A 17,158-nucleotide genomic window follows, 5' to 3' on the forward strand; every position below is an offset into this window, starting at 1 on the left:
TTCACTACCAGGCCCATTCACCACCAGGCCCATTCACTACCAGGCCCATTCACCACCAGGCCCATTCACCACCAGGCCCATTCACTACCAGGCCCATTCACCACCAGGCCCATTCACCACCAGGCCCATTCACTACCAGGCCCATTCACCACCAGGCCCATTCACTACCAGGCCCATTCACCACCAGGCCCATTCACCACCAGGCCCATTCACCACCAGGCCCATTCACTACCAGGCCCATTCACTACCAGGCCCATTCACTACCAAGCAGCACAGAAAGGCTCAGTTGCTCACAAACTCCACGAAGCGTGTTGTTGACTTTTAGTTGTCTTTTATTATTGTCCTTATTTAGCTCTGCGTTGTGTTTTGATGACAATAAAAGACGGCCCCCAATCTCACACAATACCACACAGTCCAGTGTCTCCTTGTTCTGATGTATTCCAAATGAATCTCTCCAACACGGGATTTGAGCCTCAAGCAAAAGCGGTTTATTCCAGAAGGTTTAACATACAAAAGACAATGACATGGTCTAATGCACAGATGACCTGTCTGTATGCTGTCTGGACCCAAATCAAAGTAATGGTCTCGTTGCAACGTTCTTATGTGGTTTGAGTGTCCCCCCTCCCTCATCTCTTCTCTTTTAAGTCTTTCTGGTCTCTTCTGTGGCCTTGTTTGGTCAAGTTAACCTACGCCGCCTCGGCGCCCAGGCCTTTATCTCTAACCACAATAATGGTGTTTGGCCCAGAGTGTACCAGCCATGGAATGTCTTTATCTCATAAGTCTATGGAAGAGGGACACCGTTTCTTACCGAAAACTCAAGCCAACAGCCATACTCAGAGGTCAATCATCATAATTAGGAAATAGCTAACAATCAATCAATCAAAGCTTTATTTGTATAGCGCATTTCATACCCAGAGGCAACACAATGCGCTTTACAGAGAACAAGGGAGGTGGGCATACGACCCACTCTACATATTCCAGAGGGAAGCAAAAAAACAGTAATCACCCGGGGGCCAGATAAGTGAGCTGTAAAAACAGGATCATATTAAAAGGCATTTCTCTGAAAATCAACCATATTCAACAGTGTGACTTACCAGTTTTCATAATAGCCACCCATCATTTAACAGCACAAACCATGTTGAGACCCTGCCCTTCATAGCTCAGTTGTTTTGCAATATACCTGTACAGGTTGAGTGTTCTCACGCTAAAACTATGGTGCGGTTAACATGGTATAGGTTGATGTATTTTTAGATTGAATTGTTAGATTGATGCATATGTAACCGAGTGAAACGTGGAATATCTGGTAAAACTCACTCCTCAAAGGAGCGCCGACAGTCCCTCCAAGAGGGACGTCCCTATTGGTGCAGCTGTCAGCATGTCCGCCTCCCACGCAGAGGATCGGGGTTCTAATTCCAACCTGGGTCTGCTGAAACAGATTACACATACTGTAGGTAAATTGAGCTAATTGTTCGGTTGATGGATACATTTATGTAATTAGAGTGATATATATAGTTAGGCTGATGTTTTGACTGTGTTGGTGCAGGATAAAGCAGTGTTAGGATGATGTTCTGGCTGTGTTGGTTACAGGATAAAGCAGTGTTAAGCTGATGTTTTGACTGTGTTGGTGCAGGATAAAGCAGTGTTAAGCTGATGTTTTGACTGTGTTGGTGCAGGATAAAGCAGTGTTAAGATGATGTTTTGACTGTGTTGGTTACAGGATAAAGCAGTGTTAAGCTGATGTTCTGACTGTGTTGGTTACAGGATAAATCAGTGTTAAGCTGATGTTCTGACTGTGTTGGTTACAGGATAAAGCAGTGTTAAGCTGATGTTTTGACTGTGTTGGTGCAGGATAAAGCAGTGTTAAGCTGATGTTCTGACTGTGTTGGTTACAGGATAAAGCAGTGTTAAGCTGATGTTTTGACTGTGTTGGTGCAGGATAAAGCAGTGTTAAGCTGATGTTCTGGCTGTGTTGGTTACAGGATAAAGCAGTGTTAAGCTGATGTTTTGGCTGTGTTGGGTGCAGGATAAAGCAGTGTTAGGCTGATGTTTTGGCTGTGTTGGGTGCAGGATAAAGCAGTGTTAGGCTGATGTTCTGACGGTGTTGGTACAGGATAAAGCAGTGTTAAGCTGATGTTCTGGCTGTGTTGGTTACAGGATAAAGCAGTGTTAGGCTGATGTTCTGGCTGTGTTGGTTACAGGATAAAGCAGTGTTAGGCTGATGTTCTGGCTGTGTTGGTTACAGGATAAAGCAGTGTTAGGCTGATGTTCTGGCTGTGTTGGGTGCAGGATAAAGCAGTGTTAGGCTGATGTTCTGACGGTGTTGGTACAGGATAAAGCAGTGTTAAGCTGATGTTCTGGCTGTGTTGGTTACAGGATAAAGCAGTGTTAGGCTGATGTTCTGGCTGTGTTGGTTACAGGATAAAGCAGTGTTAGGCTGATGTTCTGGCTGTGTTGGTTACAGGATAAAGCAGTGTTAGGCTGATGTTCTGGCTGTGTTGGGTGCAGGATAAAGCAGTGTTAGGCTGATGTTCTGACGGTGTTGGTTACAGGATAAAGCGGTGTAAAGACTACTACGAGGTTCTGGGGATCAACAAGGAGGCGAACGACGAGGAGCTGAAGAAGGCGTACAGGAAACTAGCGCTCAAATTCCACCCTGACAAGAACCAGGCGCCCGGAGCCACAGAGGCCTTCAAGAGTAATAACGCCTTTTAGAACATCTTTATAAAGTCACGTTAACTCAATATGTTATGTTTTACAATACTGTTATAACACTTGTTTAGACTATTGTTAAAATCTCTTTTCATGAGTCGTTTGTTTATCCTTGATTTGAGTAGTTTCATGTGTTTCTCAAAGAAGCACCTGCTGTACTTTTGTCCTGGTCTCTGACTTTTTTTGTGTTGTTGTTCTTGTTGTCGTTTACTTTCCCAGAGATCGGCAACGCGTACGCGGTGCTCAGCAACCCAGACAAGAGGAGGCAGTATGACCTGACGGGAGGGGAGGAGCCTAGCAGCCCAGGCCACTCCCATGGGGGAGGGTTTGACTTCCATCGGGGCTTCGAGGCCGACATCACCCCCGAGGACCTCTTCAACATGTTCTTCGGTGGCGGCTTCCCCTCGAGTAAGAGACTGACGCACACACACACACACACACACACACACACACACACACACACACACACACACACACCCTGTCTCACACACACACACACACACACACACACACACACACACCCTGTCTCACACACACACACACACCCTGTCTCACACACACACACACACACACCCTGTCTCACTCACACACACACACCCTGTCTCACACACACACACACACACCCTGTCTCACACACACACACACACACACCCTGTCACACACACGCACACACAGATGTACTTGATGGTGGCCTCTACACACACGCATACACACACACCCTGTCACACACACACACAGATGTACTTGATGGTAGCCTCTGCACATACACACACACACACACAAACACACACCCACACACACACTCTTAGTGGCATCTTAGTACTGCACCAAAACTCCTTCTATTTGAGAAGCATATTCCTCAGCCCACACTCCAAGAGCTCAGAGATTGATGTGTTGTATAGAAGCTGCTCCTCCTCAGTCCTAGAGCCCAACAGAGGGAAATGTGTGACTATATCAGAACCATTACAGCTCCCTGCGTCCACCTTCAGAGTGCCGTTGTCTTAATGAGCTAATTAGCTTTGCATAACCACTGTTCTAATGTGAGATCATCAACGTCACAATCTTCAGTTACGTGGAAGGGGAACAATTACATTACATTAGAGACATTTAGCACACAATCTTATCCAAAGCGAATTACAATAATTGCGTACTAGCCAGATAAACATGTTGTCCCCCACCCACGACGTTCCTTTGTGGTAATGGAAGCAGTGGAATCCTGATAGATCCTTCATGAATATATTAAATGTTTTTAAGTGTTATTCATTTTATGTGCGTATTAAACTGGAGTTCTAAACTGTGTGTGAACAGTAGAAGGGCCCCTGAGCACTTTCTTTCGGTTCTGGAAATCCAGGAAACCGCACAAATGATTCAACCCAAATAGCAGTAAAAATGTAAATTGTGTTCTGTGTCCGCAGCGAGCACCCACACGTTCACCAACGGCAGAGCGCGGTACAGCCAGCAGACGGACCAGAGACGAGAGAGAGCAGAGGAGAGGGCAGACGTACGTACATTAACCTGGGAGGGAGGGAGGGAGGGAGGGAGGGAGGGAGGGAGGGAGGGAGGGAGGGAGGGAGGGAGGGAGGGAGGGAGAGAGGGAGGGAGGGATGGATGGACAGAGAGACGGATGGATTGATTGATGGATGAACGGATGGATATTTAGTGTGTAACTGTGTGTTTGGGTGCAGGGGGGCTTCTCCATGTCTAGTGTGTAACTGTGTGTAACTCCTGTGTGTGTTTGTGTGCAGGGGGGCTTCTCCATATCTAGTGTGTAACTGTGTGTAACTCCTGTGTGTGTTTGTGTGCAGGGGGGCTTCTCCATGTTTATCCAGCTGATGCCAATTGTGGTGTTGATCCTGGTCTCCATTCTCAGCCAACTGATGGTCTCAACCCCCCCTTACAGCCTCTACTCCAGACCGTACGTACACACACACACACACTCTGTTTCTCTGTTACACACAGACACACACACACACATTCTCTCTCTATATTTCTTGACCTCACACACTGTCTTGGTCCTACTCTATCTCTCACACACACACACACACACAAACACACACAAACACATACACTGCCTGTACCACGCGCACCTACTCTTTGTCCATCTCTGATTTTCACACACACACATACACATTCTCTACATTCTCTGTCTCAACCCCCCCCCCCCCCCCCCCGCCCCAGGTCGACGGGCCAGACGGTGAAGCGTCAGACGGAGAACCTGCGCGTGGACTACTACGTGACCCGGGACTTCAAGTCTGAGTACAAGGGCTCGGCGCTGCAGAAGATGGAGAAGAACGTGGAAGAGGACTACGTCTCCAACGTCAGAAACAGCTGCTGGAAGGAGAGGCAGACGAGTAAGTGACTGGAAACATTTGGGGGGGGGGGGGGAAAGTATTTCTCTGGTAAAATATGATAATATTATTTTGTGTAAATAACTTATGAGCTGCTTAAATGTAGCCTCTGTTTTTTGTGTTGGATTCAAAAGATATTGCGACACTTAAAGGGGCATAGTCACTCTTGTTTCAGTTGACATTATTTGGATTAAATAATTAAATTACGCGTGTAAGCATTTATAAATCACCATCAGTGTAGCTGTTTCCCTGCGTCAATGAACTGGTCTGCCCTTTGACGTTTTTCCACGATACCGTCTTCCGTGTAGGGAAAGGGCTGCACTGACGGTGATTTTAAAAAGGGCTAAACACAGAATCAGCATTTAATCCAAATAATCTCAACTGAAACAGGAAACGCAGCTAATTTACCAGGATGTGCTTTGCTAGTAAGACTGCTGACCGAGCTCTCTTCTGCTCTCTTCCGCTCTCCATGTCTCTCTTTCATCTCTCCATCCATCCATCTCTCTCTCTCTCTCCATCTCTCCGTCTCCAGAAACAGACCTGCTCTACGCCGCTAAGGTCTACCGGGACGAGCGCCTGCGGAAGAAGGCGGAGCTCATGACCATGGATAACTGCCGGGAGCTGGACAGACTAAACGACCTGTTCAGAGGGGGCTGAGCCGGCCACGCCCCCAGAACCACTCGGACGCTTTTAGAGTCTATATATATAATGATATATATATATGTTTTTTTTAAGGAATAATACCCCTGAGAGCTAGGAGCACGACACGAAGGAAAAAACAATAGGACAAAAAAACAAAAATCATTAGCCTTACTGTGGATGTTGCCCCCTCTCCCTCCACTCCTCTCCTCTGTGTTCTTGCACCTCCCTCCCTGGACTCTCACCGCCCCCTCCCTCCCTCCCTCCCCCCCTGGACCCTCACCTCCCTCCCTGGACCCTCACCTCCCCCTCCCTCCCTCCCTGGACTCTCACCGCCCCCTCCCTCCCTCCCTCCCTGGACCCTCACCTCCCTCCCTGGACCCTCACCTCCCCCTCCCTCCCTCCCTGGACGCTCACCTCCCCCTCCCTCCCTCCCTCCCTGGACCCTCAACTCCCTCCCTGGACCCTCACCTCCCCCTCCCTCCCTCCCTGGACCCTCTCCTTCCCCAGCCTCCCTCCCTCCCTCCCTGGACCCTGATCTCCCCCAGCCTCCCTCCCTGGACCCTCTCCTCCCCTAGCCTCCCTCCCCCACCTCCCCTGTTCTCCCCAAACCCAGGAATTGCCTTTATGCGTCCAAATGAATCAAGTGACCAATGGCCAACCTCTCCCTCGAAACACTTCTGTCTTCTTTTGTCCTCTCTCTGCTTGTCTTTTTGTGTTTTCTGGATTTAAGACGCGTCACATTCTGGAAATGAACACTTGACTGAGAGCGCGAACGTGTCGGCTCTCGAATAGCGAGAGACCGAGCATTGTATTCCTGCAGATCGCAGACAAATCTTCCTCCTTAGATTAACTACTTCATCCATCATCATCATCATCATCACCACCTGCTTGACGTTTTAGAACCTCATTTAGAACTCATGATTCCTCCGAGGATGCTGCCCTCCTTCCAGTTCCATAGCAGAGCTAGCACCCTTGAAGAACCCTGAAGAACCCCGGCGAATGCTTCCTAGCTACAGCACACTCACCTCAGAATTCTCTGGATGGAGTTCTACCTTGGAGAACGTTGGCGGAACGTGACTGACCAGTTCTGGCTCCACCTGGAGAACATTTGAAAGTGAAGTTGGGACCTAAGCTAAACTAGGAAGGAAGGACATTGAGAGACATTGTTATAATTCTTCATCACGTTGTTGTACATTTTAATTTTGAATGTTTGAAGTTTATGAAGTTATTTAAGTAACTAGAAAAACATTGTTTTTCTTCATTGCTCGACTAATCACTTGAATAAAATATAAATTATTACCAAAAGTGTGTTGGATTTGGTTTAACTAGTGAACAAGCTGTCAGAGAGCCATTTTGCATGCAATTTACACTCTTGTCAGTAGAGGGTAGCCTAGGACCAGTATTATACACTTCAGAGCAGCATCCTCCACAATGGTTCTTCCACTGTTGAATATCGGAAGACTATCGTCTCAATAAAAGAACAAAATGTCGAAAAACGTACTATGTAGTTCTCGGTTAGACATTAAACATGTTCCTAAAACTTGTATTACTGTCAAAGTGCTTGAGGTGTGTTGCATACCAGTAAGCGATGTAATGAACTTCGAACACGGATGAGCTCATGAATAACCACGTGTACTGCGAAGGTATCTAATCCCATCATGATTGGCCGTCCGGCGTCGTGTGACTACTCCAAACCCGGAAGTCGAAACCTAAACAGCAGCAATCGCAGTGCAATATGTTGTCATCGCCTTCGACCGCAGTGAACGTAGGCCTACTAAAGTTTATCTTTTGGATTTTACCCAGGACATTTCAGAGTTTGCGTGGGATTATATCGTTCCGAATTGTGGCGGAATAAAAGTTTACTTATTTCACATGTCAGTGGACTAGCTGTTGCGTCAAAATTGGACTATGCTCTACCAGCGCTGTATCACCATGTTGCTGGTGGGGTTACTGTATTTCGGATTTCTGACTTGTGTGTCTTCAAGCAGTCAAGAGGGAGAACCTGAAACGCCTGACTGGAGAATGACTCTAAAAACCATCCGGAACGGGATCCACAAGATTGACACATACCTGAATGTGGCGTTAGACTTGTTTGGAGGAGATGATGGGTTGTGTCATTATAAATGCAGTGATGGTAAGCGTGCTCTCTTTCCCTGACATTCAAACACCCTCAAACACACACTTGTTGAGAGAACACTTAAGGTTTCGAGTTATTTCTCTCAGAAAGATTTAGACTATATAAGCTTATATCAGCCATTCTCTCAAGTGTGCTATCTTGTATCCAAAGCCAAAGTAAACATTAGCCTAATCTGATTCAGTGCCCACACACAAAAATCTCTTTAGTTTGCAACTCTGCATTATTGGTTATCTCTCCCGTACCAAGATAACTAGTACGAACATGTTTACCTTTGCCCTTTTCTCCCAGGTTACAGACCAGCCCCTCGTCCAGGTTACAAACCACCCCCACCCAATGGATGTGGATCTCCACTGTTCGGATTTCAGGTAGAACTATCGTCCAATCAAATCATTAACTTCCAGGTTTTGTCCTATCAAACATGCAAGCCATGTTGTAAGCGGCTGGTGTTGTTGGCACATCTGTACTTTCTCTCTCTGTCCACACAGTTTGACATCGGAATCCCATCCATGACCAAGTGCTGTAACCGGCACGACCGTTGCTATGATACCTGCGGCCGCCAGAAGCACGAGTGTGATGAGCAGTTCCAGGAGTGCCTGGAGACCATCTGCAGGAACGTGCAAAGGACTCTGGGATTGGCCCAGAGCGTCCAGGGTAGGAGATATGACTGCAGACTGTCTTTCGGTGTTAATCTTGCTACTGGAAAGTGCACTTGGGCGTTGATCGTTGATTATTGATTATTGCCACAGTTGTTCAGGAATCTTGTCCTTGGCCAAAGCTCTTTATCTGAACCATGTGAAGAAAAGGACTTTCAGTGCAAGTTAAAGAGGGAGGGTGTGGGAGACATTTTCTTCATACCCCTTCAGAAAACCATGCCATCTGTAGAGTATCATACTCTATTGTACTATATTCTATTGACTAGGCCCAGAATCAGGTTGTAAACGCTGACACACTCACGCCCCTCCCCTCCGTCTCTCCCCAGCATGCGAGTCGACGGTGACGCTGCTGTTTGACGCCGTCATGCACATGGGCTGTAAACCCTACCTGGACAGCCAGAGAGACTCCTGCATGTGCACGTACGAGGAGAAGAAGGAGCTGTGACACGGACAGACGGTGGAGGAGGAGGAGGAGGAGGAAGAAGATACTACTGTGCTTGAATATAATAAATAGGCTATGTTCAAGTTTCAACTTCATTCGTCCCCAGACAGCAATTGTTTTGCAGCCAGGGAGCATAAAAACATCATGGAGTATATAAAGTCAACTGACACTACAATGAATACACAGCTATAATTTATAATATAATGAATACACAGTTAATAATGAGTACAATTATAATTGCGCTACTTTCAATAATCTCAGAGCCAGATGCAGCCATCACACTCTCTGCATTTGTAAATTTGCTTAATTTTAAACCATGAGTCTAGTAGGCCCAAGTCAGTGAGTCAAAGCTTGAAGGTTGCAGCTGTTATATACAGTTCATTGAGGAAGAGGCTAGATCATCTACAGGGGTGTACATGGGGCCTCTATATCAGAAGTCCTAATCTGCTGTTTTTCTCAGGGATGAAGTCAGTCTCATCTGGTCTGAAGAGTCAGAATGTATACAGGTATCTCAGAATGTATCTCATCGTATGGAGGCTTGTCAGAGGGATCTGGATGTGGCAGTGAGAAATAAATTTAATAATATCCTTTTAGTGTTTCAAATGGATGGGTTTCTATAGTTTAGCTATGATGTTTTTTTGTTTGTTTCATGTTTGGGTTTGAATGCTGCTATTCCATTTTAATTTCATTTTTTGTTTTTGAGCATTCAGGCTGGAATTGCATTGCAGGAAATGTGATATTGTCATAGTAAATGTATTATTTGTAAGATTGATAGTCATTTCTACAATAGCGTTTACAGAAGAGTACAATTTTAATGTCTTGATATTTTATGTGGAATATTGTGAAGATCGGATTGAATTGAATTAAACGTCTTATTTACATTATAATAACATATTTGCAAACATTCAATCAAACATTCAATCTGCTATTGAGAGAAACCTATAATGTCAACCACAATTTTGACATATAACCGATAGGTCTCAATAGGCCCCGAGCAGGAATGCTGAAACATTTTTATTCTGAGTGTATCTTCTAGCATGACAAGGTGATTTTAAGGGAGTCTAGTTTTGTCCCAGTATACTAGCTGCTACCGCACGGATGTCGTTACGTTTACATCATCTGCTGATTGACAGGTGATCGACCAATTGTTTCTCGCTTTTGCAAAAGTAAACCAATCAGGATAGAGGGGAGGGACGTATCCTACCCCGTCAGCGTTTATAAAGCAAGTACATTATTCTGTTGTACGACGAAACGAGGATAAAACAACTATCATGTCAAGCGCTGGGAAAGAGTCAAGTGAAGGTAACAAAGTATTAGTATTAGGATTATTGTTTATGATTTCCGTTGTTTGGTGTCTCGAAACTTGTGGTCAGAATCCGTGCAAGACAGTTGATAGCCTATGGCTCAGGAGTGCGGAACAGAAAGAGACAGAAAGAACAAAACGAACTCAGAGATGATTATACGGGACATTGATTCATGTTTTCAGGATTTCATAATCCGCTTTCACAATTCCTTGTATTTACACTATTCTTCATGATCAGTTTATCACGGTGTATTAAGATATCATATTCAACTGGTGGCGATAAACCAGCACGGATTGCCGAATTGATCTGATTTGACTTTCATCCCAAGTTTTCGATATGAGGAATTAGATGTTTGCTCGTTATGTCACGTATCACACCTGTGTATGTTTAACAGGGTGTTTGCATTCACAGGGAGGGCTGAAAACGACAGTAGAATCTCATCAGACGGGACAGGTGAGTTGGCTGCTCATATTACCCTGCAGTAAAGACATATAATCCACCAGGTAGGCTTGTTCATTTGTCAGAAGACAGTAGGCCTTTAGAATGTATTGTTCATTTATAATACCAGACCTGTAAAAGTTACCTGAAAGTTAGAACGAAAGAACCAGGCTTTATCTCATAAACTCAAAGTTCACAGTTAATATAGCCTAGTGATGATGAACTCTGAACTCACCTGTCTTTAGTTTGCACTGAATAAGAGAAACTGAAAACAACAGTTGGCTCTTTTATTGTAGCTATCTTTCAACCTGCCCTTCCAGGACACTCCGAGACAAAGTGCCGATAGATAGCCTTGTCAGGAGTCACCCTATACTCTCAATTTGTCAGTTGGACAATTTTTGAATTTTAAAATAAGCCTCTGCTAATCTTGTTTCTCTCCCCACACACACCTGCAGCATTCGCACAAGAAACGCAGGACCCACACAACAAGGGGGTGCTGTGTCACATTTGACTCCAGCATCATGGCGTCTTTCAGCAGCTGTCACCAGGCTATTGAAATCCATTAGGACAGGGTGCTTTACCTGGACAAAGGGCGCTTGACCTCAGAGTGTGACTGATGCAGAGTCGCTAATGCACTGCTGAACAATAGTTGGGGACGGGAGGGGGGACCCCAATCTGACCCCTCAGAGTATGAGACGAGCTCAGGCAAATCTGACCCCTCAGAGATGAGCTCAGGCAAATCTGCCGAGCGTTGTCGAGAAGTAGGAACGCTAGACACCTGATGTTGACAGCGCTGCAAAGTTTTACTGTGGTGTTTTGCTGTTCTATCCTGTTACACTGGCTGCTCCTGAATTGATCAATTAATTCGTTCACACGCTCATTCATTCATTAATTCATTCATTCATTCATTCAGTTCTATTTCTGTTCCAGTTCCAAGCGAGAACCTTACCGAACCTGATGGATTCTACAGGAGGTAAAGCGGTATTTGAAAATGTCACTTTGACATGACTTATAGATGAATTCTGAATGAATTATAGATGCCGGGAACCCGAACCAATGTGTCCAGAACTGTTCACTAACACTTGTCTGAGTTCTCCATGGTCAAGCTCAACATATCTTTGATACATTCCACGGCTTTTTTTTTTCTTCAATTCATGTGTAGTGTGCTTTTTATTCCTAATTCTTGAGTTTGTGTCCTTAATTTTCTTTTCTTCCCGTCTCTCTTTCCCTCTCTCTCTCTTTCTCTCTCTCTCTCTCTCTGTCTCTCTCTCTCTCTCTCTCTCTCTCTGTTCTCTCTGTTCTCTCTGCAGCTCGTTCTCCCTGGACCCGGCGGAGGAGTACAGGATGGAACACAAGCGCCGCGGCGTCGCTCTCATCTTCAACCAGGAGCGCTTCTTCTGGCGCCTGGGGATGAACGACCGCCACGGGACCAACGCCGACCGCTACAACCTGGAGAAGAGGTACCGCACCGCATCGCACCGTACCGTACCGCACGGCGGCGCCTCAGAACACGCTCACGCAGTCACGCTCGGACACTTCAGTAGTGTCTCTCAACAGAGATGCACATTTATTTAACAGTCCTGTGCGTTTTAGTAGCGCCTTGGAACAGTCTAACCAGTAGTTAGAGTGCCCGCCCTGAAATTGGGAGGTCGGTGGTTCGATCCCCGGCTGAGTCATACCAAAGACTATAAAAATGGTAGCTAATGCCTCCCTGCTTGGCACTCCGCATCAAGGGTTGGATTGGGGGTAGGTCCCTGCGACATACTAGCGCCATGTCCAAGGGGTCAAGCTGCCTCACGCTATAGTCATGACCCTTTGGGCCATTAGGCTCAAGAACCATTGGCTTACTTACTTACTAGAACCGTCTAAACACTTCCATACTTCAGTAGCACTTCAGACCCATTAAGCTGTGTCTGAGTGACTGAACTTTCCTGTTGAACCACGACTTGTCTAGACTTGTCTCTAGTTTCCACTGAAAAACACAGTCAATCTTTATACGTCTCTATCCACGTTGGAGAAGAGGTGTTCTCGCTCCATCTGTCTTGTGTAGTTCATAGCTCAGTACACACATGTACTATCTGTGTCAGATGTGTGTTACAGTGACTCATACAGCCGGTTTAAAACGTCTCAATCCGCGTAGGTTCTCTGACCTGGGCTTTGAGGTGCAGGCCTACGACAACCTGAAACTGGAGGAGATTATTAGTAAGATCACAGAGGGTGAGTAGCTGCTTCGCTTCCTCATTCTACACCCACTCACCTGTCAAATTAATGGTTTTGGCACAAAGACATGCCAACATTCCCCTATCTTGTTCTCTGTTAAACGATATGTGATCCTAGCTGGTGTGCTGCCTGACACTACTGTATGTTTCAATCCAGATCTGTTGCACTTGAGTGTAGATGCACTAGTGTGTCTTATCTCTCTCTTTCTCTCTCTTTTTCTCTCTCTATCTCTTTCTCTCTCTCTCTCTCGCTCTCTCTCTCTCTCTCTCTCTCTCTCTCTCTCTGTCTCCCGATTTTCCAAATAAGACAGAAGCAGTAAGTGAATATTAGAACTGTGTTCTCTTGGTCCAGTTGCGGAGGACGACCACTCGGAGGCGGATGGCTTCGTGTGCGTGTTCCTGAGCCACGGGGAGAACGACCACGTCTACGCGTACGACGGCAAGATCTACGTCCAGGACATCGCCGCCCTGTTCAAGGGCACCAAGTGCAAGAGCCTCGTCGGCAAGCCCAAGATCTTCATACTACAGGTGAGCAGGCACAGCACACACACACACACACACATACTGTATACACGCACACACAGACACACACACACACACATACGTGCACACATATACACGCACGCACACACACACACACACACACATACACACACACACACATATACACGCACACACACACACACATACATAAACACACACATACACACACACACACACACACTTGTATCAAGACAGATACTGACAAATTACTTTCATGTTCCGGTGCATCTCCCAAGTGAACTGGAAATGTGTATTTCACGTTCATTTCCCAAAAACCTATTACCTGCTAGTATTCATGTCCTCACCCCCCCATGTGAGGGACTAGAACTCATATTCCCACAACGCACTGCGGTTGATCTTTTGCGGTCGCCAGGCGTGCCGCGGCGACAAGCACGACGACCCGGTGATGCCCATGGACGTGGTGGACAGCGAGGTGAGGACCAACGAGGTGGTGGTGGACGCCGGCGTGGTCTACACGCTCCCCGCCGGCGCCGACTTCATCATGTGCTACTCCGTAGCCGAAGGTAAGACCCCGGGGGGGGGGGAGGGAAGGGGGGGGGGGCTGTCGTGTCTGCGGCCTATCAAAGTACTTTCTAGCGCCTGAGACATCAAGCGCTTGCGAAGGTCATCGGAGACTCTGTAGCTGTAGTTTAGGACGCTTCAGTAAGGTCTGAGGTTTTTTGAAGTGGACTGTGTAAAATGAGCTGTAGAGCCACTGAATATCAGCGGGAGTGATTTGAGTATTAGAGTTTATCTGGAGCATAATCTTGGAGCCGGCAGTAACATTTCACTGTGACTGTACACTGTACATTACATGTGACGAATAAAAGAAACTTGAACCTTGATCGCCCAATCAGAGCTGTGACTGAAGCAGTGTAGACTGAGTTAAGAACTTATTTTTCACCATTTACAATACTAGCATGTAGTAAGACTGGTTTTACAGGCCAAGACTGGTTTTTAGTCATGAGAAGTCAACAGTAGATGGAGTATTTGTACAGTATCAGCCTCAAGGTTTGTGGGTTGAGTTTGTGTGTTGAATTATGTAGTTAAGAGAAATTACCTTCCTCTCTCTCTCTCTCTCTCTCTTTCCCTCTCTCTCTCTCTCTCTACCCCTCTCTCTCTCTCTCTTTCTCTATCTCTCTCTCCCCCCTCCCTCCCTCTCCTCAAGGTTACTACTCTCACAGGGAGACCATCAACGGTTCCTGGTACATCCAGGATCTGTGCGAGGCCCTGCGGCAGTTCGGGGATTCCCTGGAGTTCACCGAGCTGCTCACCCTGGTGAACAGGAAGGTGTCCATGCGGACCGTGGGGAACAGCAACGACCGCAGCGCCATCGGGAAGAAACAGGTACCCTGCTTCGCCTCCATGCTCACCAAGAAGCTGTACTTCCGACCCAAGAAACAGTAGCTGATCCCTCCCTCCATCCATCCCTCCATCCACTGGGGTCAACGGGGTCTTTATGGAACTCATGGAAGTCATTTTTAATGTTTGTTTGTTTTTGTTTTTTTGAGAGAGAAATGGGGATTTTATTATCAAATTATAAGGTTGTAGGGTGTTTTTTTTGTTTTAAACAGAACTTTTTTTAACTACTCTTCATTTGTGAAAAAAACTTTTGTGTCTTGGACTTTTTAAAGAGCATCACAATCCCAGCTGAGCACATTCCCACGATTTCTTTGTGAGGTTGATCATCTTATTTTCTTTTGGAACACAAACGAACAATTGACCAAAGAAAGTGATTATAGTACAGGTTAATAGTGCTAATAGTTGTTTTTTTCTGCAATCTAAATCTGCTGCTCCTACGTAACACAATGTTATGAGGAGGAAACGTCAGGTTTTCTAAGGGGTTCAGACCAGTCTAGGCTGACTACCATACTGGAATGTGGTCCTAACCTGCAAGACAGGTTAGGCTGACTGAGCAGCAGTTTAAATGGGTTAATCTCCAGGGACTTGAAGCCATGTTGAATGAGCAGCTCCACCCACTCTGTGAAAAAAGTGGCCTCTATCCAATCAACAGTCGTTATAGAATCACAGAAACAAGGCAGTTGTGTTTCTCCAGATATTAAGATGACCACCCTCAGAAACCTCTCAGCTTTTCATCTCTGCGCTTCTCGGACCTTGCTGGCTCTGTTAAAAAGGGAATTCATGTCTTGAGTGTTTCTGCTTCGATGTGACGGAGCTACTGTAGCTATTTACTGTTCAAATGTCAGCCGTGCTTGTTTTTTGTGCACCCTTCACGTGAACAAACAACTCCACTATGGGGAACAGGAGCTCAGGGTAGGGGAGGGGGGCGATGGTGGGGGGGGGGGGTGTTGGAAAGACGTTAACACTACCAGACCAAGTGTCACATGACTCAGGAAGACCAAAGTCACATCCAGAATAGAGTCCCAATGATGGGACTATAGTACCTTTGTTGTCTGAAATCCGTTTAGTCTCAGTTACACAACTACGTACCGTTAGTTAGTTATCTGTACTGAGTGCACACAGACGTTCCCTGTTCTGTAAACCTTTCTCACACGCTGACGTTTATACACTGTGGTGTTGTTAATAACCAGAGCCAGAGAAATCAATGCATTCCAGTGTGCGTTCAGAATCTCAACCAGCAAATTCAGGTTCTGTCCCACCGACACCGGTACCTGTACAGTATGCAATATGACATTCATATCACCGTTTGTTGTCGTTGTTGTTTTCTTGGGACTCAATGCCAACACACGAGGTACTGACTGTGTGTGTGTGTGTGTGTGTGTGTGTGAACTGACGTGCTGGACACAGAGTTCTCCCCCTGTTTCTATTTCTGAGGGGCACTAAACCGGGGACCACTTCCATCACCAGTGTGGATAATGAAACACTGCTGACCTGTCTGTCTGTCTGTCTGTGTGTGTGTCTGTCTGTCTGTCTGTCTGTATGTTCTACTGCTGTAGTCTGTCTGTCTGTCTGTCTGTCTGTCTGTCTGTCTGTCTGTCTGTCTCTCTGTCTCTCTGTCTGACTGTCTCTCTGTCTCTCTGTCTCTCTGTCTCTGTCTGTCTGTCTGTCTCTCTGTCTGACTGTCTCTCTGTCTCTCTGTCTCTCTGTCTCTGTCTGTCTGTCTGTCTCTCTGTCTCTCTGTCTCTCTGTCTGTCTCTCTGTCTGTCTGTCTGTCTGTTAGGAGCCGTTTTGTTCCGACTTGCAGGGAGGTGGGGGGTTTGCACTAGTATGATGTATTTCTAAGAGCACGCCTTTTATATTGTCTTTCCTCCGCTGCATCGAGACACTGGTGAGATGTATTGTGTTTTTGATGATAATCTAAATTAACTTCTGGATTGAGTTGCAATAAAAAATAAAAACTTGAAATTTGATTCTTGTTATTATGCTTAACATTGCTAATGGACGAAACTGCATCGGTTAGTAAAAGGCGCCGTTATACAAATGTAAGAAATGCAATGAAAGTCCTTCAGTGTGTGTATGTGTGTGGGGGGGGGGGTTGTTGTTGTTTGTGTGTGTGTGTGTGTGTGTGTGTGTGTGTGTGTGTGTGTGTGTGTGTGTGTGTGTGTGTGTGTGTGTGTGTGTGTGTGTGTGTGTGTGTGTGTGTGTGTGTGTGTGTGTTAGTAAAATACTCTCCATGGCTTGGACTGTATCTGCCAGCTGACGCATGTATCCTCTGGTCTGATTCTAGAACCTGAATATTTGTTTGTCTGTCAAACAGATGACCTCCTGGTCTGATACCAGATGACCTCCTGGTCTGATAAC

General features: G+C 46.1%; 3 protein-coding genes across 3 annotated transcripts in view; all 3 read left to right on the forward strand.

The window, feature by feature from the left end:
- dnajb14 (DnaJ heat shock protein family (Hsp40) member B14) overlaps nt 1-6,985 on the forward strand; it is a 15,625-nt gene extending 8,640 nt beyond the window's left edge. Inside the window, exons 3-8 of the mRNA XM_084454761.1 lie at nt 2,550-2,695; nt 2,929-3,117; nt 4,125-4,210; nt 4,515-4,624; nt 4,888-5,060; nt 5,590-6,985. Coding sequence (XP_084310887.1) covers nt 2,550-2,695; nt 2,929-3,117; nt 4,125-4,210; nt 4,515-4,624; nt 4,888-5,060; nt 5,590-5,714 — 829 coding nt within the window. The 3' untranslated portion in view covers nt 5,715-6,985. The remainder of the gene's footprint in view (nt 1-2,549; nt 2,696-2,928; nt 3,118-4,124; nt 4,211-4,514; nt 4,625-4,887; nt 5,061-5,589) is intronic.
- Nucleotides 6,986-7,406: 421 nt separating this feature from the next.
- Nucleotides 7,407-9,794, forward strand: pla2g12a (phospholipase A2, group XIIA). The gene is made up of 4 exons (XM_084454362.1): nt 7,407-7,833; nt 8,125-8,201; nt 8,322-8,487; nt 8,816-9,794. The coding sequence occupies exons 1-4, from the start codon at nt 7,608-7,610 to the stop codon at nt 8,932-8,934; spliced, it is 588 nt and encodes a 195-aa protein (XP_084310488.1). The 5' UTR covers nt 7,407-7,607; the 3' UTR covers nt 8,935-9,794.
- A 388-nt stretch (nt 9,795-10,182) lies between these two features.
- LOC311322300 (caspase-6-like) lies at nt 10,183-15,657 on the forward strand. The gene is made up of 8 exons (XM_084454361.1): nt 10,183-10,233; nt 10,647-10,688; nt 11,604-11,646; nt 11,984-12,133; nt 12,814-12,890; nt 13,245-13,420; nt 13,809-13,959; nt 14,604-15,657. Exons 1-8 carry the CDS (start codon nt 10,203-10,205, stop codon nt 14,840-14,842), a joined length of 909 nt encoding a protein of 302 aa, XP_084310487.1. The 5' UTR covers nt 10,183-10,202; the 3' UTR covers nt 14,843-15,657.
- The last annotated feature ends 1,501 nt before the right edge of the window (nt 15,658-17,158 follow it).

Source organism: Borostomias antarcticus (assembly GCF_949987555.1).
Source record: "Borostomias antarcticus genome assembly, chromosome: 20".
Classification (NCBI taxonomy): Eukaryota; Metazoa; Chordata; class Actinopteri; order Stomiiformes; family Stomiidae; genus Borostomias; species Borostomias antarcticus.

Bases quoted from the DNA above. Each gene is read 5' to 3' on its own strand.
- pla2g12a (XM_084454362.1), top strand. From the start codon at position 7,608: ATGCTCTACCAGCGCTGTATCACCATGTTGCTGGTGGGGTTACTGTAT. The intron at 7,834-8,124 runs GTAAGCGTGCTC...CTTTTCTCCCAG, and splicing joins TCATTATAAATGCAGTGATG to GTTACAGACCAGCCCCTCGT. The intron at 8,202-8,321 runs GTAGAACTATCG...CTGTCCACACAG, and splicing joins CTCCACTGTTCGGATTTCAG to TTTGACATCGGAATCCCATC.
- LOC311322300 (XM_084454361.1), top strand. From the start codon at position 10,203: ATGTCAAGCGCTGGGAAAGAGTCAAGTGAAG. The intron at 13,421-13,808 runs GTGAGCAGGCAC...TGCGGTCGCCAG, and splicing joins CCAAGATCTTCATACTACAG to GCGTGCCGCGGCGACAAGCA. The intron at 13,960-14,603 runs GTAAGACCCCGG...CCTCTCCTCAAG, and splicing joins GTGCTACTCCGTAGCCGAAG to GTTACTACTCTCACAGGGAG.